The 26,960-nt window shown below is 49.2% G+C and overlaps 1 protein-coding gene across 1 annotated transcript in view; it reads left to right on the top strand.

Moving 5' to 3' along the window:
• The window catches only part of Afap1 (actin filament associated protein 1), a 112,268-nt gene that overhangs the window by 73,170 nt on the left and 12,138 nt on the right, over positions 1-26,960 (top strand). The window contains exons 9-13 of the mRNA XM_038332364.1: positions 1,365-1,514; positions 7,875-8,086; positions 11,887-12,032; positions 19,803-19,920; positions 25,027-25,141. Coding sequence (XP_038188292.1) covers positions 1,365-1,514; positions 7,875-8,086; positions 11,887-12,032; positions 19,803-19,920; positions 25,027-25,141 — 741 coding nt within the window. The remainder of the gene's footprint in view (positions 1-1,364; positions 1,515-7,874; positions 8,087-11,886; positions 12,033-19,802; positions 19,921-25,026; positions 25,142-26,960) is intronic.

The following is a 26,960-nucleotide window of genomic DNA, read 5'->3' as shown; positions in this document are numbered from 1 at the left end:
GCTTGCGAGTGAGCACACTTGTTTAGAGGAGGGGTTGGAATTATTCCATAGCGTATCACACGCCTCTGGATGTTCTGTGTCTGAAATGATTCTGTGTGATATGCTGGGGTTCAGTCGTTCCTGAAAAAGGAGAATACTTACCCATTGCATTCTAAAAGGGTTTGTGTTGCTTTAGAGGTTGCCACAAACAGCTGAAGGGTTGTGCTAGCTGTGTGTAGGGAGTGAGGTGATGCTGTATTGGTCTTGATGCAGAACTGCACCCCAGGGAGGCTGTGTCCCAGTGGAGGAGACCCCTGGGAAAGGGCTTGCACATGGCACCCATGCGAGACTGAGATGGGCTGACAAGCCTTTGCCCAGAGCTGCTCTTGAGTAGAAGGATCCGGTCCCTCAGCTCTAAGTGTGTCCCTCCACATCCATTCTCACTTCTCTGAGCCTCATCCCTGGGATTTAGCTGGATCCGTGTCTGAGGGTGGGAGAGGGGTGTCCACATGGCTGAGTAGGAGCAGATATGGGACACCAGTTGGCAGTTAGCTTCCCTGGGGTGGAGAGATGAGAACTGCCCTGTGTCAAAACTTTGGAGCCATTGTTACCTGCATGGACTCTGCAACAAGAGGATGCCTGTGGGAGCTGGGATTTCCAGGTCTTCTGGTTTTGCTGGGAAAGTAAAAAATTCTTTTTGTGCAAAATGTTTCTAGATTTATATATTGACAGGTTTAGCCATCACTGCCCTGGTCAAATGAGAGATGATGGTCTGAAAAGTAAACATCTAGTCTGAGAGCTCTGGACACGGAAGCTCAGAGAAGTGTCTAAAATAGACAAGAGAGACCTCTAATGAGGACCCACTTTTCCCTTCCCTCCTTGGAGACCTGCCCCTTGCCGGCCAGGTCACTACTGAAATGATACCCCTGGTTTCTTGGGCCCCGCCATCTTTCCCACACTGATGGTGTGTGTCAACCTACCTTCCTGCCTAGCCATTGCTCCCTCTGAGACAGACAGAACTCATTCCCTATGTCTGAGCAGTCAGCCAAAAGTCTGCCCTGGGCAGGCTCTGTCTGACCACCCAGCCATTCTTCCAGTCATTCCCATCTCCATGTGGTTCTTGCCATTATTTGCCATCTTTTGCTGCCTTCAGAACATCGCATGTGTCGGATAATGCACACATGTCTGTGTGCACATATGTATATACCTGATCCTCCCTGGAGTTACAGGCTTCCCAAGTGACCCCAGCATCTGGACCCCCAGCTGACTCATCACAGATGCTCATGCATGATTAGTAACAGTTTGCGAGGAAGAAATGCCTGGTGGTTAATGCTGTAATTTTCCCACATCATATGAATGGTTAAGACACACTTTTGTGTTGACAGTGAAGAGGAAGAAAACCTCCAAGTCTGATGCCAAGGGAACTGTGTCCAAGGTCACTGGGAAGAAAATCACCAAGATCATCGGTCTGGGGAAGAAGAAGCCATCCACAGATGAGCAGACGTCATCAGCAGAGGAGGACGTGCCCACCTGTGGTAAGACCCCGCCATGTGCTGACAGCAAAGCAGCAGCAGACTTTCCCTGGGTGTGCCCTTGGGCCCTCTGAATTATGGAAAGCACTTTCAGTTTTTAGTAATGGAAGAATCTTCAGGGGTTTGCTATGCTCTCCCCGGTTCTTTCAAGGTTAAAAGCTACGTTCTCTGTTGTATGATGACACCTTCCCTGGTTCCTGCTTTGTCAGGGATTTAGTAAAGCATGCGGTGTGCAGCAGCATCCAAGCCAGTCCTGCCTACCATGGCCTCTGGGCCAGGGGCTAAAGAGAGGAACCAAACAGGGAAGCGAACGAGAAGAATGTACGTGTAGCAGCCAGCGGTGGCCGCTGTGGGGAAAGCACGGGGGTGGAGGGCGCTGTCTGTCAAAGCACCTAAGACAGGCTGTGGCCAGGCCACTGAGTACAGCCTCCATGAGAGCAGAAGCTACATCACTGTAGCGGCCCCAGTCACCACACTGAGGAGAACTGTGGAGTTCCTTCAAGGAGGAAAACTTCCTAAGTGCAAAGAGAGGTGTTTGCCTTTTGATTTTGTTTTGTTTTACAGTATTAGAGATGTTCTAGGCTAGTGTTCTACCATTAGGTCCTTCCCTTTTTTTTAGAAAAAAGAGATCCTGGCATGGGGTACATTCCTATAATCCTAGTACCAGGGAGGCAGAAGCATAGAAGTTTCTGCCAGTAAGGCTAGCTGTATAGTGAGCACTAACCAGTCAGGATGATATGGCAAGACCCTCTATCAGAAAAACAAAAAGTGAGAACAAGAATGGGAGGGAACTGTCTTGCGTATTCCTGTTGTAGACTCTACTTCCCACCTGCATTTGTATAATTCCTTCATTCAAAGTCACTCTGTTTACAGTCCCGTCTGCGCCCATTGAGCACCCTCCTTGGAACTGAATCAGGAAAGAATCATAGCCTCTGTAGGTACCAGGAGCCTGGTGTATCCCAGATTCCTAGATTGTCTCTCATCAAGTGGCTGTTGGGGACAGGAGGACAGAATCAGGGCAGCTGGTGATGATGGCTTTCACATCATATTCCCTTCCATGCGGAGAGAATTTGGCTTCAGCAAAGTCAACTGGACAGGACAGTGACACAATGGGGAGGGTCTAGGGACACTGCCACACAGCTCCTGGCCGGCCTCCATCTTCCTGGGGCTCCTGGGGACATAGTCTTGCTCCCTGCTTATGTTATCAGCTCTTGTGATGACCAAAGTCAGGAGGTAAAGTGAGTTTTGCTTCTGTTTTTTTCAACTACTCAGTAGAGGAAATAGATATTTTTTTTTTGAGACATGGTCACACCATGTAACCCAGACTGGCCTTGAACTCATAGAGATCTGCCTGTCTCCGTCTCCTGAGTTCTGGGATTAAAGGCCTGACTAGAGGTAAAGACACCTTTAGGAGGAATGTTTGTGCATTGACAAGGCAAGCAAGTGAGGCTGTGGATCCCCCTCTTGTAAGAGAGAACGCTGAGGCTCAGAGAGGGGCACGACTAGCCCCGAGTCTCAGGGCTCGATAAAGACAGAATGGGTAACCCCCAACCCCCCAGAAACCTTTTCTGACTTGCTGAAACTCAGGTCCTATCAGAATAGCACAGCCTTGCGGGCCTCCCCGTAAGCTGCTCTGTTGGCATGGTTGCTGTCACACAGTGCCTCATCTCTGTGCTGGTCACTTTCTCGAGAATGTGGGTGATCCTGAGCTCAGGGGCCCAAGGCATCTGCCGCACACAGCTCTGGCCTCTGCCACACAACTCTAAAATTGCCAAGCAGCTCTTTGCCAGACCAGGGTAAGGGGAAGTGTCTCTAGGGGAACAGGGAACAATGGCCATTTTCAGCCTCTCAGTGCAGCTGCAGGGCTCTGGGCAGAGGAAAGGAGCTGGCCTCGGGCCCAGAGGACTGACCCTGCCAAGCTGAGCCCCTACAGCTGCTGGGAGGCAGCGCTAAGCTGTTGGGCCAGGAGGGCAGAGCAGCTGGCAGGCAGGAAAGATTCCCCGGAGTTACTGGTCGAGCTCAGTGCTTGTCTGTACACTGATTGCAGTTCATATGGTGGGTTGGGTGCTGTGGCCTTCTGGGTGCTCTTGCAGGGTTTTCATGGACTGGGGAGCAGACCTGAAGATGCAGCTGGGCTACCCCAGGTTCTGTCTCTGTCCTCCTGAGAGGCCTTTGAGGGATGCATTAATGTTGGTCTGGGCAGCTCTTTTCATCTCCAGGTAGTGTACCCTAGAGATGCACCAAGACTCCACACCAAAGTGGTTTTCATCAGGCTGTCCATGGGCCGATGTAGTTCTGGAGTTCTTGTTCTTTTATAAGCCAAGCTGTGAGACCTGGAAGTGTGAGCTCCTTCCAGTTCTCCTCCTTTCTGTCAACCCAGCACAGGCACCTGCCACTAGTCACACCGTTCTGGGCACACTTTCTCTTGCTACCTCCTTGGGATCTCAGTCTTGTTCAAGCCTCCCATTGCATTACTAGATTTGGACACTTCTCTGCTGTGTCCCCAGTCACCCAGCATGGGGCCCAGCACATGGAAGTGAAGCCATTGCTTTGGAAACTCAGGCTGCTTGTCTGGGACATGGGCTCCAGCGATGTCCTGGTTTTCATGAGAGTGGAGGGTGAGCGGAGTTGTGCTGAGCACCTATGTTACTGTCCAGTTCTCCACCTGCTGTGCCGTGAAGTCAACAGAATACATCCCAGGGTCAGGTGAAAACACGTGGAAGACTCAGCCTGTAGAGTTAGCTTTGTAATTCTAATGGAACCTTGTTTAGCCTTGCCTCGCTTTCTGTAGAATTTGGAGTAGAAAGAATCTCAAAATATTAAATGGAAATTACCCGGTTTTAAAGATATATTAGCCCCTTACTCTAATATGAGTGAGATCTTAAAAAAAGTCAAGCCAGGAAGTGGTGGTATATGCCTTTAATCCCAGCACTCAGATGGAACTCAATGAGTTTGAGATCAGCCTGGTCCACAGAGTGTGTTCTAGGACAGCCAGGACAAACCATGTCTCTGACAAACAAAAACCAAAATCAAACAAACAAAACAAACAAAAACAAAAACCCAATAACCAAAAAACAAAACACAAAAACAAAAAACAAAAAACAAAATTAATCAAATCAAACAACAAACCCCTCATGTAATTGTTTATGTAAAGCTTGGGGTACAGTTCCCTGAAGCCCCCAACCTCTATGCCAGTCTGAAGTGCAGGCCTTCAGGTCCTGGCTGCACTCTGGTACCCTCTTGTGGCAGATTTCTGCTTCAACCTCAAGATCTGACTGATCCCCTTGAAGATCTGGCAAGGCCCTAGTGTTGGTACCTAGAGTGAGACTCACCATTTGACTACAGATTCCTACCAGGGGAGCCCAGCCATTCTCTGCCTGCTCTCGCTCATCTCCACGCTTCCTCCCCAACAAAACCAAAACTTGGGAGCCCCCTTTTTGAGTAATTGGGGTGCCACAGAGGCCAGTTGACAAACACAGAAACACGGACATGTCTGAGAGCTTCCTGTTGATGTGAGTCAGGCCTGTTATCCAGGGAAACTTACTTTCTCTCTCTCCCTCCCTTTGAAACTTAAATCCCAAGAATGTATTAAAATATGGTAATGTCCCATGAAGTCATGGTCTAAATTAAGGGAGGACCTGTCTCATGCAATCATTCTTCTGTGGCTGAAACGCTGAGAAAGCTACAGCATCTGGTGACTGTGGCCAGATTCCGTCTGGAGACAGAGCCCGGCAGAACCAGTGCCGCTGTCTGTGCTGATAGTGGGCGGTGTCCAGCGACAGCTGTGTGCACGTGGGGACGCAGCTCGCAGCTGTGAGCCCTAAATCAGAGTCGTGGGCAGTTCGGGGTGTTGCTGCTGAGTTCCCCAGGTGTGCACTAGTCTCTCTCTATGCTATTCTCACTACTGACACAGTGCCCTAGTACCTTCTGTCCAGCCTGTGCTGGCTGAGGCTACCTGCCTGCTTTAGTGTCCGAGGCTATTTGCCTGGCCTGGTGTCCAGGGCTGTCTGCCTAGGCTGGTGTCTGAGGCTACCTGCCTGGTCCAGTGTCTGAGGCTATCTGCCCAGGCTGGTGTCTGAGGCTACCTGCCCGGGCTGGTGTCTGAGGCTATCTGCCCAGGCTGGTGTCTGAGGCTATCTGCCCGGACTGGTGTCTGAGGCTCTCTATAGTGTAGTCACTGGGATTCCCATACTTATATATCTTCTACTCCTTGCATAGGCCCAGCCAAGGGCAGCTCAGCTGCTGGCTCTGCAGACCTGCACAAGGCATGTCCTTTTCATATTTGGCAGCTACCTGAAGCCCACGATGCTCTAGATTAGTGATTGTTTGTTAGTTTGTTTTTTTAAGATAGGGTTTCTTGTGCCATCCAGGTTAATTTTGAACTCATGTCCTCCTACATCTACCTCGTGAGTGCTGGAAATATATTCATGTACACCTACACTGGTTACTTGTTGTTGTCTTATTATTCAGCCTAGGCTGGCCTTGAACTCATGATCCTCCCCAACCCTCCCTGCTGCTTGCTGGGATCACAGGCATGTGCTATCATTCCCAGGGAGGGCGACTCTTTAACAGTGGTTAAACAGTTCATGCATGTGTGAGAGTTGCCTACAGAGTATATCAAGTTACTCGAGGGCTTCCTGCCATCCTGTTTGTGGACTTGTGCTCAGAAAACACTTAGGCGCTGTTGACACAGGTGACATCTACTCAGAAGTCCAGCGTGTGGCTTTCGGCATGATTGATTGCTGTAGGTAGTGGTCAGAACACCGATAGCCACGGTTCCGCTAAGATGTTCATCTGACTGCATTTTAATGCTGGGCTTTCGTTCTAAAATAATAGCAAACCAGAGCAGTTTCATTGACACATTAAAAAGAGCAGGATCATTTAACTGCAGTGTTCTACAGGCTGAAGATCCGGGGAGGCCTGCAGCTGTACTAGAAATAGCCTTCCTTCCTTCCTTCCTTCCTTCCTTCCTTCCTTCCTTCCTTCCTTCTCTATCTCCTCTGCTTTCATGGAGGCATTGGATCTGACTGTGGCCTCTAGTAGGACACCCCACACCTGAGGGTGCCTTCTCCTCAAGTTTAAAAGCTGCCTGAACACAAGAGAGCAGGGGCTCTGGAGCCCACAGGCTTCTGTCCATGTGTCTGTGACCTCACATTCATTGACTAACATGGCGAATGGCAATTTTGTTCACCACGAGGTGCGCTTTAGGGGGTGTGTGTGCAGGAGACCCACGCCTAGGTGAGGACCCACTCTTGGCAGATTTGGTTAGGCATTGAGCAATATCTAGAGAATCCTCATCAGAGAGGTACAGAGCTTTGCCCGGGCACCAAACATGTGAGTGTTGATGTGCAAGAGCTGAGAGCGGCTGAGTGACACCCAGCATTCTTCACCTTCTTCCCTTTCACCTGCTGCTTGCCCTTTCCCACTGTTTAATCCCTTCCTGATCTCTGAGTGATGGTATCTGCAGTGCGGAACAGTTGGAGGCCATAACAGCCACTGCCCCAGCTGCCACAGTCACCATGGACCCTCCAACTCATGCCTCAGTCTTTCTAGAAAACTGTGTTTGTGATAGCCCCAAAGTCTCATTTTCCTGTGTTTGAGGATTTTTCTCTTTTCGGGGATAATTCTCCCTGTAATTCTGTCACGTGTGACATCACATCTCTATACAATACTCTGAAGATACTATCATGCTTGTAATGCCAGGAACACCATCACACAGACCCAGACTCAGGCAGTCAGGCTTCATCTGTGTTAGTCTCCCCAGGAGATGAAGCCCTCGCCTCCACATGTGGGGATTGGAACATAGAGACCAGGAGGAGGCCTCAGGCCCGTGGGTGGGGAGCTCATACCAGCCACGTTCCGTCACTTGCTGGAACACATCCAGCGCTGGGGAGCTCACCACTCCCCAGGCCTCCCACTTCCTGGAGAATTTTCATCTTCAGATACTTCTATTTCTCTGTCTTCCATGCTCTGCTTACAGTGTTTGCAGCTAGATCGTTTTGCATGTGATTTCTCTTTCGTTACATGCAGGCAGCTGTCAGTCCCATTGCCTTCTAACCATCGCACATCCACGGTCACTATCTCAAGGTGATTTCCAGGTTTCCATGTAAACACCAAGCAGGTGAAACTGGTTTTTATACCACGAAATGGCTCTGCACCAGTGAAACGCTTCCAGGTCCTGTGGAGAGCTGGCTGGGTGATAATGGTTCTTCTCTCTTTAGTAACACTTAAAACCTGGGACGTGAGCATGTGTTTCATGGCACTTCCCTGATCTGAAAGAGACCACAGACGAGGGACATGGGCAGGTCTCACTGGTACCTTGGCTTGTTCAGGAGACTGAGCTATGGCATCCTCTCTGCGCAGGGTACCTAAATGTGCTCTCCAACAGCCGCTGGCGGGAGCGCTGGTGCCGAGTGAAGGACAGCAAGCTCATTTTCCACAAGGACAGGGCCGACCTGAAGACCCACATTGTCTCCATCCCTCTACGTGGCTGCGAAGTGATTCCAGGCTTGGATTCTAAGCACCCGCTGACCTTCCGGCTGCTTCGCAATGGACAGGAGGTGGCTGTTTTAGAGGTAAGGGATTCCCTGGGGCTTCTGTTCAGAGAGGTATGCACAGGCTTTGTCAATACCACCATGATTCGGTCCTTTACAGAAGACCCTGGCTCCCCACAGGGTCTAATTTTTGATCCAGCCCCTTCCCTCCCCTGGTCCATTCTGTTCTGTGCTTTTGTTCTGGGTTTCTCTTTGAGAGAGTCAGGGATTGCACAGGCTGCCTAGGCTCCTCTCTCCTCCTCATTGTTCTCCTCTTCTTTTTGGTTTTTCAAGGCAAGGTTTCTCTGTGTAGTCCTTGCTGTTCTGGAAGTCACTTTGTAGACCAGACTGGCCTCGAACTCAGAGATCCGCCTGCCTCTACCTCCCGAGTGCTGGGATTAAAGGAGTGTGCCACCACCGCCCGGCTGCTTGACTGCTTTTGGAGAACTAATTCACCAGTCTTGCACCTTGTTATTTTCTACCCACCATTAATCCAGACTTATTTTTCCTATTCTCCGCCCCCTTATCCTTATTATGACTAAGATACACACACACATCATGCATTCCCAGATGTCAAGATTGTTTGTTTCCCAGGGTATATGTCAGTGCGTTCATGCCATGAGGTCAGCAGAAGTGAGACTATGTTAGGCATGGAACAGTGGGCTGACATGTAGGCTGTCTGTCTGCCACATGGAGAGCAAAACCTTAAATGGCTGTGGTGTGGGTGTGGGACTCTGACCAGGGTCGAGGTGTCCAATCAGGCAGTCAACGAGGTCTTGAATTTCAAAATGTGGTGCTTATTTCCAGAATTGCTTTCATGGTAGTTTTTTGTTTCGTTTAGTTTTGTTTTGACGGGGAACCAAGAAGAAGACCGAGCCCCCTGGTGGCTGCTGTGCAGCAAACCATGTCCCAGAGGCCTGGCCTAGTCCAGGTCTGGGATGCTGTGTTTACTCCCCCTAGCTCTCAGCTGACCCGACGGCAGCCAAGTCTGTTTCTCCTCTTGGCCTCTACCTGCCTGTGATGGGCCAGGGTCAGCGTCCTTTACAAACCTTGGTGTGATCTGAGACATTTGGGGGAAAACAACTGAGGCCTTGGAGGGAGCTGTCCTCAGCAGATGCTAGTCTCAAGGGAAGCTTCAGCGGCACATGTCAGAGGCCCCAGGGGAGAGGAGGCAGGGGCTGACACAGGAGGATGAGAACTGGACTGGGTGTCCAACCAAGAACAGGAGCCCAGAGTGAAGTGGGTGTGAGTTACCTCTGTGGGTGTGCTTAGTACTGAGTCCACAAAGAGAAGAAAGTTCCATAGCTTCCAGAATATCTGCAGCCCTAGCAGGTGCTTGTTTGTTTCTCCAGTGTAATGGAGAGTGAACTCATTCTCCTGAAGGACAAGAAAGAGCTTGTTGAACTGGTGTCTTCCAAGTCATCAACTGTTTCTACAGAACTGAGGTGACTTAATGCTCATGCACAGGGCTCTGGGCCTGAGGTGACTTAGTGCTCACACACAGGGCTGTGCACTAAGGTGACACAGTGCTCACACACAGGGCTGTGGGCTGAGGGGACACAGTGCTCACACACAGGGATGTGGGCTGAGGGGACACAGTGCTCACACACAGGGATGTGGGCCTGAGGTGACTTAGTGCTCACACACAGGGCTGTAGGGCTGAGGTGACCTGGGTTCTTATTGGTGGTCGTGCCGTGGTCCAGCAAGGAAGGCTGGAGGCTGTTGCCTGTGCTTCTTCACATTTTAACTTTAATGTATAGATGCTTTTGGACTTACAGAACTAGTACAAAGAAGGGCCTCATTTTCCCCCACTGTGGTGTTTCCTGATGTCCCAACACACAAATTTCCACACACTTTTGTGGATTTCCTCCCCCTCTACTCTTAAATAATTCAATGTGCATTTGTAAAAAAAAATAAAAACAAAAGCAAGGGACACCACTTTGCTAGAACCACAGTGATGGCAAGAATGGAAGTTAATACTGGTGCCATGCTCTCCCATGATGCCTAGGTCTTAATATGAACTTTCCAGTTATGCCAGCACAGCCCTAGTGCCTGATGTATACATGAAAACCGTGTGGCTATTTATCCTCCAAGCCTGCCAGTGACTCCATCCGGTTCACACTACTGATACTCCCCAGAGCATAGACCCTTTAATATTATAGAAGAGCCTTCCTTTGGGATGTCCCTTCTCCTTCTGATGTCGGGCTATCCTGGCATCCTTGCAGGCACCAGGTGGAAGCGGCATCACCGTATGGTGTGTCCTGTAGGGAGGTGTCATGTATTCCCTAGTGATGTGATTCATCGGAACACGGTCTTAGCTACTTTTCTATTGCTCTGATGGCCAAGGCACCTTACAGAAGAAAAAGCTTGTTTGGGTTTAAGGTTCCAGAGCAACAAGGGCCCATCATGTGGGGAGAGGGATGGCAGCAAGCAGCAGACATGGCGATTGGAGCAGAAAACTATGAATTCACACCCTTACCAGAAGCATGAAGCAGAGAGAGCAAACCGGAAGTTTATGAGGCTTTTGTCTTTCAAAGCCTGCCCCCAGTATCATACTTTCTCATCTTCCATCCAGGCTGCAGCACCTAAACCTCCCCAAACAGTGCCTCCAACTGGGGTCTCCGGAGTGCTCAGCTGCCCGAGACTCTGGGAGACATTTCCCACATAAACCACCGGAGATACTGTGTGCTCTTTCCAAGCTGAAAGTCTCTACGTACCCCCTTTGTCATGTGGACAGAGCCCTTGAGACTGTCTTATGTCAGCACTGGAGACTGGCCTGCAGCAGTCCCTCTGATGATGACGGTGGCTGAGTGGTGACATTGCTCAGTTCCTTCTACCTGAATTAGTAAGCCAGAGAAGTTCTCCTTACACACATCTCAGTAATTATCCATTTACCTGTGTGTGTAGTAATTTCAGGGGGCCTCAGCCCCCCGATGGTATTCCTTTCCTTGCTATGCACCCTCAGTCTTTGAACACACTTGGAGGCGTGTCCTCAGGTTTGATTCCCAGCACCTACATTTCAGCTCACAACCATCTGAAACTCCATTTCTGGGGGATTCAATGCCATCTTCTGGTCTCCTTGGGTACCATGTATACGCATGGCTCATGTGCATACATGTAAGCAAAAACATTCATATGCATAAAATACATAAATCTAAAAAAACTAATAAATGCTCCCATGACCCCCAGGTGAGATTTAGCCCATGCTCATTGCCCCAGCTCCAGGGATGCAGTGGATCTATGTCACCATTAAGCAATTTGTATCACACTGCTCACAGACCTCATTTAAGTGCTCCATAACCACACCAACACAAACCAGGAAGCCAGCTCTTAAAGGAGCCACACACTTTTTGCTGCTAATGATGAGTCAGGAAGCCTTCTCTTATAGGAATCATGCCTCTGCTTTCTTCTGGCAATCAGAGTTCACCTGAGAAAATGCTGCTACCAAGAAACCATGTTTATCTCTGTTCTGTTGTGTCTAGAATTCCTTCCCAAGCTCTCTCAGGTTTTATGTGGATGCAGTTGACCCACGTTGGCACACCATTTTGTAAATGGAGACTGCTCTTTAATTTCCCAGCTGCCCAGACCCAAATAATCACACAGAAACTATATTAATTATGACAGTTTGCTCAATGACTTAGGTGTATTCATAGCTAGCCTTTTTCTTAAATTAACCCATTTCTATTCATCTGTGTATCACCAGAAGGTTGTGGCTTACCGGTAAAGGTTCTAGGCATCTTTCTCCTTCAGTAGCTACACGGTGTCTCTCCATGTTTTCTTTCCCTTCCTGTCACTCCTCTTTGTCTTTGGTTAAATGAATCATGCTTTCTTCCCCATGGCAGGCATCATCATCTGAAGACATGGGCAGATGGATTGGCATCTTACTGGCAGAGACGGGATCTTCAACAGATCCAGGAGCCCTGCACTATGACTACATAGACGTGGAGATGTCAGCAAATGTTATACAGACGGCCAAACAGACCTTTTGGTAAGACCCCCGCATAGCTTGTGGAAGGTCTGAACTAGCAACATTCTTCTACTGTTTAACAATAGGTGTCGGGTGAGCGTGCAAACCAGAGCACACCTGAGAACTTTTCCTTGGTGGGGTGCTGGCCCTGGTGGCTCTGATGTTGGTCATTTCAGTCCTCTGGGATTTCTGCTAGAGCAGGTTTGTCAAACTTCTCTGAAGATGGTAGCACTGGCTTCCTGAGGCAGACAGTCCATTATGGTAACTTAGCTCTGCCCTTGTAGTCAGAGACAATAAGGAGCTGTGTCTGTTTTTATTTGCACCAACAGGTCATAGTCCTGATTTTGTTCTGTGGGCAGCTGGGCAGTTGTTGCCAGCTTCTGTGTGGCAGGGTCCTTCTAGAAAGCAGAAAGGATTCTATGTGTTGCTGAAATAAGGCCCAAGATTATTTTTTGTTTTTGTTTTGTTTTGTTTTGTTTTTTTTTCCGGCAGGGTTTCTCTGTGTAGCTCTGGCCATGCTGGAACTCTCTCTGGAGACCAGGTTGGCCTCAAACTCAGAGATTCACCTGCCTTTGCTTCCCAAGTGCTGAGATTAAAGGCACGGGCCACCGCCACCCAGAAAAGCCCAATATCTTAAATCTGTCAGTGCGGCACTTTCTAAATTTAAGTGGTGACAAATAATGTTACTTTGTGCGAAAGCATACGTTTGAGCCAGAACACTTCCTGATCACAATAATAATGAGGGGTTTGGAGCAGCGGTTTCTGTGGGGTCCTTAGCCCATGATGGCCTTCATTATCATTGGGCATTCAGCATCCTCAGCTGTTCCACAAGGTCGAGGCTTTTTCCATATTCACCTGAGGTGCGTTCTCCCTTTGTGATGTTTTGACATGTGCTTTGTCGTCCAGGCTGTGGGGATGAACAGGTTTCTCCACAGCACTGTGCCCCTGGCATGTGTCCCCCTCATATAGTGACAGTAGAGAATCTTGGATACATTTGGGGTAGCCTTTGCTAGGCGGACTCCAGTTGCTCTGGTGTTCTGAGTGCCACAGTGAGCCCCACCTGACCCAGAGATGCAGAACTGCACAGTGGATACAAGGAGGACTCCCAGGCAGCAGTGGGCTAGGGATGCAGCCTAAGCATGCCCACGGCTCTGAGTTAAATCCCAGCACCACACAAACTGGTGCACTCTTCTAATATGGTAGGTGGAGGCAGGAAGATCTGTAGTTCATCTCCGGTTACATAGTGAGTTGAAGATTGTCCTGGAATACATGAGACCACGTTTCAAAAAAATAGGTCAACTGATAGACTTTGGGACTTATTAGACATACATAACCTTAGACTGGACCCATTGCCCCTGTGGCTGTAGGAAAGCAATTAGTAATTCTGGTGCCATCAAAGGGCAGCTTGCTCAGAGGGTGGTTTCTACATTTATACCAGTCCTGGGAGCTCAACGGTTCCCCAGCTCACAGGGGCAGGATGATCACAGAGTGGGGCCACTCTGATGTACACAGTGGTCATGTGACAGGATGAGAGCCGTTCCCTAGGAGAGTGTCAGCCTGTGACCTCCATGTCAGTATACAGAGCATCCAACAACAGGTCACCAAGAGACGGCCACTCTTTAAATTCTGGAGGAGCATTGAAGACTGCCCACAGCCACACAAGAAGCTGTGGGTTGTCCCTACCTCCCAGCATCCCATCCCCGTGGGGCTGTGTATCTCTCCCAAACAGCAGAGTGTGGCCAGCGGGTACAGAAGCAAGAGTGGGACCCAGCTGCTGAACTCAGAGACATTTATAGACCTGAAAGCAGTGTCCCCTTCTTTAATAATTTATTTATGTTGGAAAAGCATCACACATACACACACAGAGATCTATATGTATAAATGTATACATAAATGCAAACAAATGCATATATACACAAATATGTATTCACTGCGATAAAATATGATAAACTCATGATTGTTGTTTTTAAATGAGTACACTTCTCATATTTTCTTTTAAATTCAGTAGGTAGTGGGCAGAAACTCTTCACAGAAGAGCTGGACCCAGTCACGAATCCCTTAACACTAGGAAGTCTGAATAAAGCACCCTGGGCCAGTTGTGATGTGCCCAAATGCACCCAGACACATAAATCAGTCCCTGTATCTGACCTCTTTTTTAACATTAAAAAAGTATTTTAAAATATTTTTATGCAGTATATTTTGATTGTATTTTTTCTTCTTCCACAACTCCTCCAAGATCTTTCAACCCACACCCACTCAACTTTGTTATCTTTCTCTCTTTCAAAACAAAAGCAAAAGTAAACAAACAAACAAAAAACCCAAGAAAACAAAACAAAGCCCCAAAGACAAAAACTACCAAATCATAACCAAAACAGTATACACACACAGATACACCTGGGTCCTTTTTGTGTTGGGAACTACTCCTAGGCAAGGGGCCAGCTTTAGAATGTGGTTGGTATGCCTGGTGACACTCCATTGAAGAAAATGGATTTTCCCTCTCTTAGCAGGAATCAACTGCAGATAGCTTCCTTTTGGGATTGGGGGTATTGAAACAGGGTCCCTTTACATGGTTCTAGCTGCCCTGGAACTCACTACATAGACCAGGCTGGTCTCAAACTCACAGAGACCCATCTGCCTCTGCTAACTGAGCGCTGAAATTAAAGGCGTGCACCACCATACATGGTACAAATAACTTTTTGGTTCACGGTGGAGCCCTGTGTCTGCTTTTCTTCCATGCTGATATTTTGTCTGATTTAAACCTGTGCAGATCTTGTGTGTGCTGCCACAGTCTCTGTGAGCTCATACATATATTCTGTTCTGTCTGGAAGACACTGCTTCCCTAAAGTCATCCACCATCTCTGGCTCTTACAATATTTCTCTCTCCTCTTCTTCAAAGATCCCTAAACCTTGAGGGGCGTTTGATAAAAACGTCCCATTTAGGACTGAGTGGCCCCAAGCCTCTCACTCTCTATACATTGTCCAGTTGTACATCTCTGTGTCAATTGCCATCTACTGTAAGAAGCAGCCTCTCTGATGAGGGCTGAGCAACGCGCTGATCTTTGGATGTAGCAATTGTTCATTAGGAGTTATTTTATTGCTATATGCCTTCAACAGAATAATTATTGCAGGTTTCCCCTAGGACCTGCTCACTCTTAGGTTCTTAGTCCACTTTAGTGGGTATGCGTTCCATCTTATAGTGGGCCTTAATGTCATTTTTTTTTTAAAAAAGGGTGGTTACTGCCATAACATTTATGCCACCATTGCACCAGTATGCAAATTGCTGTTGTAGGTCAATGGGGTTTATAGCTGGGTTAGAGTATTGATTATTTTTCTCCTCCTACAGTGTGTATAGTACCTTCCAGCACTATGAATACTACTAGACAGTAGTGGTGAAACTTCTCTTTGGGCATTAGCTCTAAGTTTTGAGGGTTTGATGGGGTAAGTAAATGGTATCCGCAGCAATAAGATCCTACCATCAGGTTGTGAAGATAACCAAAAGCACTGGCAACAGCCTGTAACGTTGGGGTGGCTATGAGATCCCTTGGGCCAATGACTCAATAAGATGCAACCCATTTCTGCAACTGGGGCTTTTCCTTGGTAGCATGAGATGTCTAGTTGGTGTGTTGTCTCCCCAATTATATGGTACCTCCACTTAAATCCCCTTTATATATTTTAGGATGCTTCTACTAAAGTAGGTCTCCAAATGGCCTTTAAAAGGCCTTCAGTGTTAGTTGTCCCTCCCATTTTCCCTCTTATCCCCTACCCTCTCCTGGCCCTCCCCATTTAATTCTCCTATTCTAGTTCCCCTTTATAACTCTGTATCCTATTTTCCCTTCCTTGGGATAGCCCCACCTCCCCTCTGGCCCCTTGCAAGTTATGTGACTCCTGTGGAAATTTTAAATGAAAAAAAAATTGTACAGCAAAGGACACCCTCATTCTAGCAAACATGGCAGCCTATAGAATTGGGGAGGGGACGTCACCAATTAAACATCTGACAAAAGGCTTAGTATTTACAATATGCATAGATCTAAAAAAATCTGAACATTAAGAAAACAAATAATCCAGTTTTTGAAACAGAGTATAGACATACCTTGGGGTTTTATGGTAAAATATGACGGCCAAACACAACTTGAGGAGGAAAGAGTTTATTTCGGCTTAGACTTTCACATTGCAGTCCATCCCTGAAGTCAAGGCAGGAACTCAGGTGGGGAGCCTCATCCTGTGAGATCTCCAGCTTGAAATATTAATAGTTGTTATCTGTACTTACGTGGACGTTACTAAAATCCCCAAAGAAAAACTCACTTGCTGTTGACTCTAATCAGCAAACAGACCATGACATTCAGGAGAAACCCCGAATTTCCCTCTGTACACGGCTCAGCTTTTCCTTTATAACTGAGCAGGGTTTTAATCTAAACCAAATGTGGGGTGGCCATAGCCTGGAGAAAGGAATGCAGGTTGCTGTATCAAACACTCTTCATTAAAAAGGTGTATGCCGTGAACTTAGCCTAGGAATCTTTTCTTTAAAGCTCATTAGAATCTTTTTAGGGATGTTAGCTAGCAATAAAGTTAATTTTCATGTTTTAGTTTTCTAGCCAAACATTCCCATAAAACTTAACAGAGAGGAGACTGAACAAGGGAATAGCCTTCAAAATGTGGTCGCTTGCCAAGGTGACAGATAGTCTGGGATTAAGTTAATTTTTTGCTTTTTATAACTTGGCGGCCATGCGGTGATTCTTCGCCAAACGATTAGGAGAATTATCAGCCATTGTGCCTGACTGAAGGAAGGAAGGCAATAATTTTCTGAAAAGGAATAGGAAACAGAAAAGAAAAAACATGCAGGACTCCCCTGGGAGATTGGCATGTAACAGTGTGGATGGTGCTGGACACTGGGGACACGTCCTGAGGCTGACCAAAGACCATGAGTCAGGTGACAGAAGGCAGTGCCTTGGCTTCCCCTGCACGGCTCACAAGTGTTGGCCATTGTGGGTCCAGAAGGATGGGGTGGTGGTGGTGGTGGTGGTAAATGTTGGGGCAGCTGGCCCAATCCCTGCGTTCAGGGGCGTGGCTGCCCCAGCGGAGTAGGATACCCCTTAAATAGGATCGGGGCGCCGGAAGGAGCCCCGTTTGCTCTCCCCTGCGTACCTTCTGCTCCGCTGGACCCTTGGTTCTGTAAGTTCCCTTATTTCCCCTTATATTAAAACTGATTTATTATAAAGGACTATCGTGGTTATTCCCTAACCCCTATAACCGCCGGTACCTTTGCCGGTACAGGTAAAAATGTTTCTGTCTCACTAAAGCGGGCCAGTCTGAGGAGAGCCACCTTCCAGCCACCATCTGCAGGTCCCTGCAGGTCTCTCAGCTCTTTCCTACTTACACACTTGGCTGAAAGTGGAAAGAATGCTAGAGGGGATCATTGGCCCCCTGGGCTCTACAGGAGTTCTCTTACCGGCCTGTGCCTCTCTCTGTAAACCTTAGGCTGTTCTGGCAGTGGAGACGGCCTCTGCCAATGAGGAAGTGTGTGTGTATGCTCCTTAAGTCCTGTGGGCACCCCCATTGAAGGAAGTGGAAGTGTGCCCAGTTAGGGTACCCTGTGCTCTTCTGACTGTCCTTGATACTTCCTGGTATCTGAGCATAAGTATGAGCCCTGGGCCTGGTGCCAGAGCCTGACACTGCAGAGCGAAGACGGGGGCCCTGCTGTGGGAGGGAAAAGAGCGGTGTGAATTCACATGCAGCACTGAGTGCTCAGCAGTGGCTATACTCGGCTCTAGCAGGTGCAGGCACGCCAGGGGTCCTGCCATGCTCTGTTTACCTCACTCCCAGCCTTCCCCCAGACAGCCTTCAACTGAGTTTTTCCATCCACCCCTTAAACATATATGTGAAACATTCAGGAACTCCTAAGCGGCTAATCTTTCCTTTTTGCATTTTCTCCTTCCTTTGACTTTAGCTTTCCTATACTTAATTTGACGTAGATTAAGTGCAGAATAATTTTATCACTGTTCATAAGCTAAGAAGTCTTAAGTTATTGCATTTGCCAGAGGAGCCATGCTTGCCACCTTCTTCCAGCAGGGGGCAGCAGTGCACTGTGAGAGTGTGGCCATTAGGGTGTGCAGTGCAACACAGGTGTGCTGCCCCAAGCTACTTTCCTCGAGAAACAAAGTTTGGGGAGAGATGCATTTCTGTTAACTTTATGTGATTTTAGTTTCCCAGTTAGGAGGAAATGCTGCCTTGGTTCTTTCTTCCTGGTTTTTCACAGTTCTCCTGAAACAAGCCCAGCTTCCCGAGAGGCTGGCCTATCTCTCCTCATTGTGCTCTGGACACTAGGGTGGTAGAGTTGAGGAGCCTCCCCTCCTCCCAGCAGTCCTGACACCACACAGCCTGGGAAGGAGGAATCCGGGGATGGCAGAGGGTGGGGAGGCGGGGAGCCAGGGTGGAGCTGGAGTCTAGTGAATACAGCCTGCCCTGCACTGTGCTTCACTTGACTTTCCTTGGTGACTTTTGATGCCTCTGGGCGTTGGTAGATGGAAGGCTAATGTGCTCTGTCTGGCTCTCTGGGAAGCGTGCATGGGGAGGTCCTTTCTCTTTTACGTGCAGACTCTTATTCTCCACCTCTGGCTGCCCGGTACGGGCTCTTCTCACATCAGGTGACATCCCAGTGTCAGGCCCTGAAGATCAACAGCTCTGTCCCCAGGACCCTGTTCACTTCAGACACCGCTCACAAATCCATTCTCGTTAAAGAGCAGATGTTTACTCGAGGTTCTTACACCCCACAGACTCTTCTTAGACCCTAGGAAGTGCTTTGCTAAGTCACTGGTGTGTTAGGAATCCACCAGCATGGAGCTCTTGGATAGGAGTGGTATAAGAGCTGCCACCTCTTCCCTGAGTACAGTGCCCTCCCTGGATATGGCGCCTTCCTTGGGTACACTCCTTCTCTAGGTATGGTGACTGCGTACGACACTTTCCCTGGATATAGTGCCCTCCCTTGTGAACCCCTCGCCTGGGTACAGATTCCTCCTGGGTTTGCTCCTCTGGGTATGGTGCCTTCCCTGGATGAACTGCATTCCTAGTGCCTCCAATCCGGGAGCTCTTCCACCCTGTCCTCTCAGAGCTGAAAGACCCTGACTCTGATCATAAGGCAATTTCCTTACCCACTAGCACCCCACCCCAAATCTGTCAGGCTTTCCAGGGATGGGATGGGCAAAGGCGGCTGGCTCCCGTTCTCATTAGGAAATCCCTAGGTTTTAGGAAACCAAGACCCAGGCATGTATGTCACAGGTATCACAGTGGCATGGGATTCTGAGGCCTCGGCATGGCTACTCTTAGGGCCTCCAGAAGATCAGGGAGCAGCTGAAGTATGCTGTGTGGCTGCCAGAGCTCAGCGAGTGCTTTCTGAACCACCACGAACATTCCACAGAAGGCCAGGGAGTGGCCGAGGCCATGCTGACCCCTGCCTTGGGAGTGGCCAGTCTCTATAGACAGGTTGAAACCGGTTCACTGACGTGAGAGGGCCAGCCTTTCAGAATGAGTCGCTGTGCCCTCCCTGGGCATGCTTTCCCTGGCCGCTCCACTTGTAGGTGCTGCTGTGTATCCCCATACATGGTGTTCATTGTCTGTGCTGGGGCCCGTCTTCTGCTCTGGGTAAGGATTGTTCCCAGTCCCTTGAAGATGACATATGCATCTGCCTAAGGTCCTAAGGGTTCTGCCTCTGAGCCTGGCATGGCCTTTGGTTACATCAAGGTTCACAGAGGCCCTGCTGATTAACTGGCATGTCCATGTTTTCTCTCTCTCTCTCAGCTTTATGAACAGGCGGGCAGTGTCCACGAGCCCATACCTGGGGAGCATCTCCAATGGCTACGCCCACCCCAGCGGGACAGCATTGCACTATGATGACGTCCCCTGTGTCAACGGCTCGGTGAGTGTCCTTTGAGAGCCAATGGTCAGTTTGTTAGAAGACAAATTGCTAGTTCTGTCCTGGAGTGCCTAGTTTTCCATTCTAGTAAGTTGAGACGGAGAATTATACCACTGCTCCCCCAAACCCTGGTCTCTGACGTGAACAGCAGCTCACGTGATCCCTAGTAGACAGCTCGGCTACTTCTGTTATCGTCATCACATACAGCTCGTCACCCAAGATGGAAGACGGCGAATTAAGTTAAAATAAATAGATGGAGCTGGAAGAATATTCAGTTTCGCAGCTGGCGTCAGTCAGACACAACGGTCTACGTCACTCTAGTTATGCCCAGCACAGCTGCAGCCGCCACCCTGCCACCAGACAGAGTTCTGGAGTGGCTGCTGGCGTGCTGGTCTGGAGCCCTCACACACGAATGCGGGGATGCTCTGTGGCAGCTTCACTGTCCAGCAGGCCTCAAGTGTGTCCATCTAGCCTTTGTTTTTAATTTTTCCTGTTTTGTCCAGTGTTTCCAGATCACGAGCAGATCCCTGCTGGGCCTCTATTATTTGGCTGGTGGTTGGGCACTGTGTACCTTTGCTGGCCTGATCTGTGCCTGCCTGTGCAGTGAGCAGGTGTGGGAGAGCGTGTGTGAGAAACTTGTTCTAAGAGGAGCCGGTATTTCTTAAGAGTTTCTCAACCTTGTTTTAGATTTGCGTCCTTACTGTTCCCGACTTCGTTCTTTCCCCAATATTCTGGTGGCAGGATCCAGGCTCCTTTGTGCATTGGGAGTCCTCCCGGTGACCTCTGACCATCACCTGTGGACGGTGATGTCTGGTGAGCACTGTGAGCAGGATTCTCAGCCCACCCTGTGTGTCATCATGGTCCCCAGCCCCCTCCCCCATTCTTGCTATTGCACGATTTTCAAGGTGAGGCCTGGCCTCTGCGGTCTCCCTATATCTGCGTAGCCCCAGCATCATTGTGTGGGACCTGTTTCTGTACTCCAGAATCTAGGGTATCTAATCTCAAGGGTATGCTGCCCTTCCCAGCCTGTGCCCTCAGCAGCCTTCTGCAGGCCTTGCCTTCTAGACAAGGCCTCCACATAGTCACATACCACACACACCCAAACAGGTGGTGAGCAAGGTATTGCAGGGACATGATGAATCATACCATGCTCATATGTCCCAGTCCCCTTGGCAGTTCAGACACCATGCTGGCTCAGGTACCCTTGGTGCTTCTCCCCAGGCTCACCCATGGTTTGATGTGGAAATAAACAGCTCTGTGCTGAGGAATCCTCCCTACACACATGCTCTGGGCCCTAGGAGCTGAGACATATGCCGTGTGTGTGTGTGTGTGTGTGTGTGTGTGTGTGTGCCTTTTGTTTCCACATGGCATCCCTGCTCAGGCTTCCTCAGCCTGTTCCTGTGCACAGGCCTCTGCTACCACATGACTGCGTTTCAGAGGCTTCATTTCCGGGTTCCATAAAGTCCACACTTTATGACCAAATGCTCAGAGTGTCAGTACTGTTTCCCCTGTAAAAGTTCAGCTCATTCTGCACTCCCTTTGATTCTTTGCGAAGGAAGGGCTCTGCACACACTCACTTTTATTCTAGAAACTTTTGTGGGATTTCGTCACTGTTTACTAAGTATTCCACTTGACTTGATCCCTGCTATTTTAGGAAGATGAGAGTCAAGTATAGACCATTGCATATCTGTGGGGCTGTCACTGCAGCGCTCCACCCTGGCTTTTCTACGTTGTGTTAGGTTGTGCGCTTGTCCCCAGCATCATAAAAATAGACACTGATGTGGCTGCAGAAGACACCCCCGCCCTGGGATTTTAGGCCTTTCCTATTTTTATAACTAAGGGCTGTAATTATAGTCTGGCAAGAAGGAACGCTGCAGGAGAACATTAAAAAAAAACAGGCTGAAATGGGCAGAATATATGAATTAATATTTCCTTTTATAATGCAGGGCAATTTACAAAGACCTTTAAAGCCTGGGGGATCTGGCAGTAGTTAGGAGTTTGGGCTTTCTTTATAGGTTCCTGCCAGTGGTCTGGAGTCCATGTCCTGAGACATGGCTTTGAACTGTTAACTCTTTGTTCAGCTCCTCTGCTAGCATAATGCCATTGTTCCATCCAAGTCGGAAGCACCCTGCATCCTACGGTTACGTGACTTCTGTCTTCAGCAGACTTTTTTTGGCAATGGCAATCTTTCTCAGGTGCTCAACTGTGGAACTTAGACCACGTTGACCTTGATGGTGAATTTGTCGGCCACAAGGCAGCATGATGAACTCAGGGTGTTCTTGATGCCAGTCACATTCCTCCAGCAGCCTGACTGCCCAGCTCTGCCTTTCCCCAGTTGTGTGAGCTGCCTTTGGCTCCGTTTCCCCTGCTTGCTAAGTGGAGTAAGTGATAGATAACCCAGTGTGTCCGAACCACACAGGCGCCAGGGCCCTTGATGATGATCTCACGTGGCTTCCTGTGCAGCCAAGAGCTCCGGGTGCTGCCCAACTCCCTGATCTCACTTCCTGTGTATCAGGGAACTTCCAAACTCCAGGTCTCTAGAGCTAGCAATGCCAGCTCAGTACTCTTCATTTTGAAAAAAACAGAACAAAACCGTCATAATCCAGTGACTCTGGGAACAATTTAAGGACAGAGAAACCTTTCTTATGACTCCGAAGGCAAAGGGGCCCTTATGAAGTGGCCCGTGGCTGTGGGGATTGTGGCTGACCTGAGTGTGTATGAGTGACTGGCCTTGCAGGGCTTTGGGGGGCTGCTAACATCTCACTGTGCTGATCTTCTCTGTCCTCGTCTGGCCGTATGTGTTGCAGTGGGACGCGGATGGCGGCTTTCCTGGCTGTGGGAGCAGAGGCCTGGCGGAAGAGGTGCTTTATGATAACGCGGGCCTCTACGATAACTTGCCATCACCGACTATCTTTGCTCGCTCCTCTCCTGCTGACCGGAGGGCATCTCGGCCACCTGCTGACAGGCTGTCCTCTAACCACTACAAATCCCCCACCTCCTGCAGCCCACCCTGCTCCCCACCTGTCACTAACACCTCTTCTGTGGGGAGGGCGTCTCTCGGGCTACACTCCCAGGTACAGATTGCGTTCCCTAACTCCCCGACATCACCAGTGGACCTGCAGTGACCATATACTCACCTCCTCCCACACACCAAAATGTTACAGTCTTCAACCATAGCCTACTTCCCAGTTAGCCACGGAGGGAACAGAGAGCCATTTGGGACCAGTTCCCAGTTTTCCTGGCTCACCCACCCCTGCTCCTGGAGGATTCCCCAGTGCACTTTGAGAATTACGTCAAAGATTATGAAAAGAGGCCATGCAACTTTCCAGAAGGTTCTGGAACGGCAGGTTTCTCTAGTATATTCTATCTGTGTATAAGCGAGCAACGGTTGCCCCCAGGGAGTGGTTAGTTCCTGTCTGTAAACGTGGCCAGCACCATGCCAAGAGCCAGTGTGTGCCAGTGTCGGTGTGTCGTCTGGAAGATTATGACATTGCCCTCCTGTACCTGAGTGACAGGAGGACTCTGGTTCTGGGAGGCAGAGAGGCTTGCGGCTGAACCCTTGTTCACCCACACTCTGTGACATGCATCAACATTTCAGAGCAGACACTAACTGCCTTCATGAATTTTAACCTAAACATTTTGTATGCTCTGCCTGGAGTCCTGGCTGCCTCGTTTAGGAAAACTCTGAGAACGTAAAGCAAGAGGCCGGGCTCTCCACGTTCCGTTCCGTTCAGTTTTGAGAAAATAGCAGACACCAGGCAAGGCCTAGGCGTCCACGTAGTGGTGACTCACTACTACACTCCAGACACTGCTTTGTCTGAACCGACACGGAAATCTTGCTGTGGTAGCACAAATATTCAGATGTTATCCCTGGAGAGTCTGACTCCAGGAGTCGGAGGGGTGTGAACTGCTGAGTGGCCAGTGTAAACTCCACTGGCCTCTGCCAGTGTCGTGAGGATCCCCACCCAGTTCTGGCCAATGAGTCCTACCCATGTATCTGTCCGTTTGCTGGTATCATAGCTGTCTTTGGTTAGCTCGGTAAATCTGCCACCTGTGCATTTGGAGTGTCCTTTCACTAGTCAGGAATCACATGATGCGTGGTGTGACACTCCCACTGTTACCCAGCCTAGTCTCTGTTCCAAACTGGCTGGTCATTCCTTTGGGAACCTGTTGGTGGTGAGGCCATACACTCAAGAGAACTCCTGGTTGCCATCTTGTGCATGGCTGTGCAGTATCATCAGGAGTCCTATGGGAGATGCCAGTGTCTTTACACTTTTCAGTGAGCAGCCAGAGGTTCGGGAAGTTTTGAAGGGCAGGCTCGGGGTCCCCTACATGACAAGCCAGAATTGCAGCTAGATCTGTATGCAGCCCCACACTGTGTCTCCAGTGGAAGGAGAGGCAGGCAGTGAGAGTTGCAGGGAGGATGACAGCGCCTGGGTATCAAGTTCCCTCTCTCTCGAGTTCACTGCTCAGCATGCAGTGTCGCCTGCCACGTGTGACGCTGTGCCTCGAAGAGTGAGAGGCGACTGTTGAATTTTTTAAGCCGTAGCTGGCTAAGGCTTGTATATATTTATGATATATATATATATATATATATATATATATATATATATATATGTCTCTCTTGCAGCCTTCCTCAGATGATTCATCAGTGATCTGAAAGGAGGTTATGTACCCCATTATTGCATCACTCAGTTAAGGGCAAGAACCTCCCTGTACAGCGAGACCCCTTCTCTACAAATAGCCCAATAATGGAAAAACAACTTAGCTCTAGACACACAGGTTCCCAGGCTCTCAAAGGTTGCTGCTGCCCACCTGTGCATGGTCACTCAGAGCTGCTTTCTATCCAACACTTGAGGCCCCAGCAGAAACATAGCACCCTTCCCATTGCAGGCAGACTTCCTGGTAGCCCTGGGTGTCCAGCCTTCATTGCTGGAAGCTTCCCATGGGGACATCAAAGAAGCCCATTGACTGGAAACTGAGTTGTTTCCTTTGCCCTCTGACCATGCTAGTAGGTTGCACTTAAGAGTCAAAGATTAAAAGAAATAACTTAAGGTAAAAGGGTGCTTTTGCTTGATTGTTTTTAACTTTCTCTGTGTGTTTCAACAGTTGAAGAGCAAAAAACCTCCAGTGGCATCTAATGGGGTTTCCGTAAAGGGGAAGGTTCCAAGCAGCCAGCAAAAAAAAGTGGATTCTGCCGGTGGCGTGAAACGGACGGCATCAAGTGAGTTCCCCTTCTGGTTCCTTGCTTCCTGCTTTGGTGCAGTTGGTCAACTTGAGGCTGGCTGGGCTTGAGGGTGTGCTGGGAGGTAGGGCAATGTGCTTCCCCCTCTCACTGGCCAGGATCTCTAACCCAGCTTCTGAGACTGTTGCTTGGCTTTTTGGTATGACATTCAACCATGAGACACTGGGGCTTTGGTCCAGGAGACTTCAGTTTGTGTCTCTAGAAACACCAGTGACAAAGTCACATAAACTGAAGGCAGCCCCTTCATCAGTCAGATGTGCAGGTGGCTGAGCACTGGGCTGATTCAGAGGAAAGGGAGATGCTGGGCATCGAAAGCAAAGTGACCTGTCACAGCAACCAGCACCTTCCATCCCTGCTGACCTCTGGTAGCTGTGTTGTCAGGATAGGTGCTGTGCACCCCATTATGCAGCGAGGGAAGCACCCTAAGTAGAACAGGACAGCCAGAGGTCTCACAGCAGACCAGGCCTTCAGACTTCAGAGCCAACTGTATAGACCAAACAGAGGGAGACGCAGCCTGCCTGGGGTTCAGCAGCTCTCCTTCATCTGCAGCTAAATTTGGGTGTGCTGACTTCTTGAGTTTGTGTTTGCCCTGCCCTCACTGCCCAACCATTCAGCCAGCCTGCTGGTGGGATGTGTTTATTCAGGACACCCCACTTGTTGCTGGTGATGTGGGGAGAAGATCATGCTAGCTTTAAAATGCAGGCCTAGGGACTGCAAGGGGCTCTGCTGGTCCTGGAGCTCCTCCATCAGTCTGAGCCAAGCAGGAAAGAGTCCATGCCAATTCATGGCCAGTCAATGCCATCTGGGATTCCTGTCTGAGCATTCCAGTCTGCAGCCTCTCAGTCGGTAGACCAGCCTCCGGGATAGTGTAGATAACTAGCTACCTTCCCTGGGGTCCTCCACACCCACCTGGTGTGGGAGAGAAAAGGCCTCAGACCTGCCCATGCTGGTATCTGCTTCAGAGTCAGAACAAGGGCACAGAGAGGCTATCCGTTTCCATAGTCAAAGCATGGATGAACCATGGGACTTGAGCAACACTTGGTTGCTTGCTTCAGCCCCAGGGAACCTTTGCATTCTTGACAGGAGCTTGTCTATGCCTCTGCTTTCAACCCCGCATTTCAAGCAGGCAGGTCAGGAGCCTGTCGGGGTATCTCCTCATTGTCGCAGACTTCCTTTGGCTCTCTCTTTGTAATTTCATTCCCTGATGCCTTGGGTGTATTTACGCTCTTGTTCTTAGTGTTGTTCGTTCAGGGGGGTGCAGGAGCCAGAGGGATGAGTCGGCCTAAAATGCCTTGTTAAGCAAGATCTGAATCCCACGCGGACTCTTTCAGCCAGGCTATTCTCATGGTCCTCCGCTTGCTTTATTTTGTGGATGATTTATCCCAGTATCTAGTGGGACCTTCTGTAGGGAATGTTTTATTAACTTTGGTGACATCTAATGGAAACAAAAGAGAAAAATAATTGCATCCCGTGCTTTTGCCGAGTTCAGCCGATTGCATTACAGTTGTATAGTTGATTGCATGGGGACTCCACGGTGGGGAAATTTATAAGCTGTCGTCTGTAGGTTTGTTGGAAGATGTATTGGTGTAGACAGTGGAGTTTGTACAGTTTGGCATGGAATTTCCTGGAAGTGCCTTGGTTTCACGAGACAAGGTGGTTATCCTTGCGTTGTGAGTCTGGCAATGTCAGTCTAGAGGGGGTCTTTTTGGTGAGGGAAGGGATGCTGACCAGACATAGGAAATGTCCAAATCCCTAAGAAAGTGGCCAATTATGGAAGAGCCAGCTCAGGGCAGGTACT

Source organism: Arvicola amphibius, chromosome 1 (genome assembly GCF_903992535.2).
Source record: "Arvicola amphibius chromosome 1, mArvAmp1.2, whole genome shotgun sequence".
NCBI classification, from domain to species: domain Eukaryota; kingdom Metazoa; phylum Chordata; class Mammalia; order Rodentia; family Cricetidae; genus Arvicola; species Arvicola amphibius.
This window is presented reverse-complemented; position numbering and strand designations above follow the sequence as displayed.